This window comes from Propithecus coquereli, unplaced genomic scaffold (assembly GCF_000956105.1).
Source record: "Propithecus coquereli isolate 6110/MARCELLA unplaced genomic scaffold, Pcoq_1.0 Scaffold5, whole genome shotgun sequence".
NCBI classification, from domain to species: Eukaryota; Metazoa; Chordata; class Mammalia; order Primates; family Indriidae; genus Propithecus; species Propithecus coquereli.
The window spans coordinates 11,288,912-11,291,667 of record NW_012150840.1 but is presented as its reverse complement, the minus strand read 5'-3'; the positions used below and the strand labels follow the sequence as shown (position 1 = coordinate 11,291,667).

The 2,756-nt window shown below is 37.6% G+C and overlaps 1 protein-coding gene across 1 annotated transcript in view; it reads right to left on the bottom strand.

The window, feature by feature from the left end:
* The window catches only part of PCNX (pecanex homolog (Drosophila)), a 188,010-nt gene that overhangs the window by 92,739 nt on the left and 92,515 nt on the right, over positions 1–2,756 (bottom strand). Inside the window, 1 exon segment of the mRNA XM_012656049.1 lies at positions 1,615–1,896. Coding sequence (XP_012511503.1) covers positions 1,615–1,896 — 282 coding nt within the window.

Genomic DNA, 2,756 nt, shown 5'->3' with positions numbered 1-2,756 from the left:
ATACTTTAAAGATGTTGCTCCACTACTGTCTTCTCACTTAAATTATTTCTAACAATAAAACTGATATCTTACTTAACCTTGCTTCTTTGTACAAATCATGTCTTTTTTCTCTCATAATTTTTAAGATTTTATCACTAGTTTTGAGCGATTATGTGCCTTGGTACAGTTTTCTTCATGTTTCTTGTGCTTGAGGTTCACTTGGTTCCTTGAATGTGTGTTTATAGTTGTCATCAAGTTTGCAAAGTTTTCCATCATTATTTCTTCAAGTTTTTCTCTCTCCTTGTTTCCTCTTGTCCCGCAGCTTACTCTCATTTTGTTTTTATGCTCTTTTCACTGGGGACGGGAGTGGAAAAAAGATTCTTTTTTCTTTCTGTTTCATTCCAGATAGTTTCCATTGCTATGCCTTCAAGTTCACTAATCTTTTCTTCTATAATGTATAATCTGCCATTAATCCCATCTAGTGTATTTTTCATCTCAGACATAGTAGTTTTCAACTCTGTAAGTTTGATTTGTGACTTTTAAAAAATATCTTCCACATCTCTACTTAACTTTTTAAACCTAAGAAATATAGTTATAACTGTTTTAATGTCCTTATCTGGTAATTTTAATATCCGTGCCAGTTACAGATTGGTCTCAATTTATTATTCTCCTCATTATGGGTCATTGTCTTCTCACTTCTTTGCATACCTGGTCATCTTTGACTGGATGCTAGACATTGTGAATCTTAACTTTTTGGGTGCTGGGTATTTCTGGATTTCCATAACGCTCCTTAAGTTTTGTTATGCTACTTGGAAATAGTTTGATCCCTTCAGGTCTTGCTTTTATGACTTGTTAGGTGGGTCTGAAGTAGTGTTAATGCTTGGGCTAATTGTTACCCACTATTGAGGAAAATCTTCCTAAGTACTCTACACAGACAATATAAAATATGAATTTTTAATGTTTCCAATCTGGCTAGTGAGAACATGCACTATTCCCAGCCCTATGGGAGTGCCAGGAACTGTTACTCTATTCCTTTCACATGGTTCTTTCCTGGACTCAGATACTTTCCTCACATATCTGGACTTATCCATATTCTGCTCAATAGTCAAGGGGACTCATTGCAGATCCCCAAGGTTCTCTCTCTCAGCAGCTCTCTCTTCTCCCTGATATTCTGTCCTATGGGCTCCAGCTGTCATCATCTCCCTGAATGCTCAGCTCCATTTCCTCAACTCGGGAAGTCTGCTGGACTCCACCTCCGAGTTCTCCCTGTGTCGCAGCCTAGGAACTCTCTCAAGGCATTAGCTAGGGCAACTGTACACCTCACATTATTTGTTTGCCATCTCTCAGGGATCCCTGTCCTTTGTTGTCTCCTCTCCAATGTCTTAAAAACCACTGTTAAGTGTATTTTGTCTGTTTTTTCCTTGTTTCGCATGGGAGGGGAAATCCAGTCCCATTACTCCATGTTGACTGGAAGCAGCTGTTGGTCACTAGGTTTGTAACACAGTAGACTAATGTTTTTACCACTAAGACAGTAGTGCTAAGAAACAGAGAAACAGAAGTTTCCTCTTATAACATTTATACAGTACTTAGGATCATATTACCTATAAACTTAAGAGCATCACAGTATATTCTCACCTATCAAACAAGGCCAAAAGTGTCAGTCTGTCAAAGTTAATGCCGATCCACAGTTGGGGTAGGATCCAGAAGCGATAATAGTGTTTAACCTTTTGGGCAGCTTCTTCTGTTGGACCATAAGTAGCTGCCAAGTCAGGGCTTAGATCAATGTCCTGTTGCTCCAACAAATCTGTATCAATGGTCAATAGTCTATTCAATCGAATCTGTGGGAGAGAGAGCTAAAAGAAAGTCAGCATTGAAAGGCTTAAAATGTCTTCAGGCAAATCACAAATTCAAGAGTTACTCAATCAGCTTGTGAATTATCTAAGCCCCTTAATTCCCTACTCTAGTCCACTCCTTTTGAATATGTTATGATCATTAGAAACTAGAGAAGGTAACAATAGGAAGTGAACTAAAGCAAAGTAAATTAATCAATAGATCTTTTGGAAAGGTTTTGTTAGGGAAATGTTTGAAATCTTAAGGTCTCATAATTGTATAGCTAGTGAATCCATTAAAATCATTTATAGTGAATCGTTAGTAGTTTCTCTTCTCCCTGTCCCATTTATGGTCTTTTCTCATTGAGCTATGAACCTCATTAGTGTCAAATCTGAGCTGTGCTACATTAGATCCAATCCCTTCAACTCTCATTTCTTCCCACAGTCCCTTACCATTGCTGTAATTTAGTTGTTTTCAAATCCCTCACCCTCTTTGTTTGGGCAGGCTGCTCACCTGAGGCTATATAAAAAATTACTGCACTACATTTCTTTTAGCTTTAACTCATCCATGCACCAGTTCACCAGTCTCCTCTTCCTCTGAAAGCATCAAAAGTTTACTGCATCCGGCATAGTACTAAGTAGCATTTTGATATCTCAAGGCTCTTACACCGTTTAAAAGCAGAAAACAGTAATATAATCATCTTCCCATTTTTGCTTTTCTATGGAGTTTCCAGTAATACACTATAGCAAAAAAGTAGGGAGAGTCTTTACTTTTCAAACACATACATGAGTATTGTCAAGAAAATTTGCTTCTTGTATATAACATAGCCATTTCTATCTCTAAGCACTGACGAATATTTCTCAAAACACTTTTTTTCTTATACTCTATGCCAGGGTTCCTCAACTTTGGCACTGCAGACATTTTGGGCCAGATAATTCTTTCTTGTG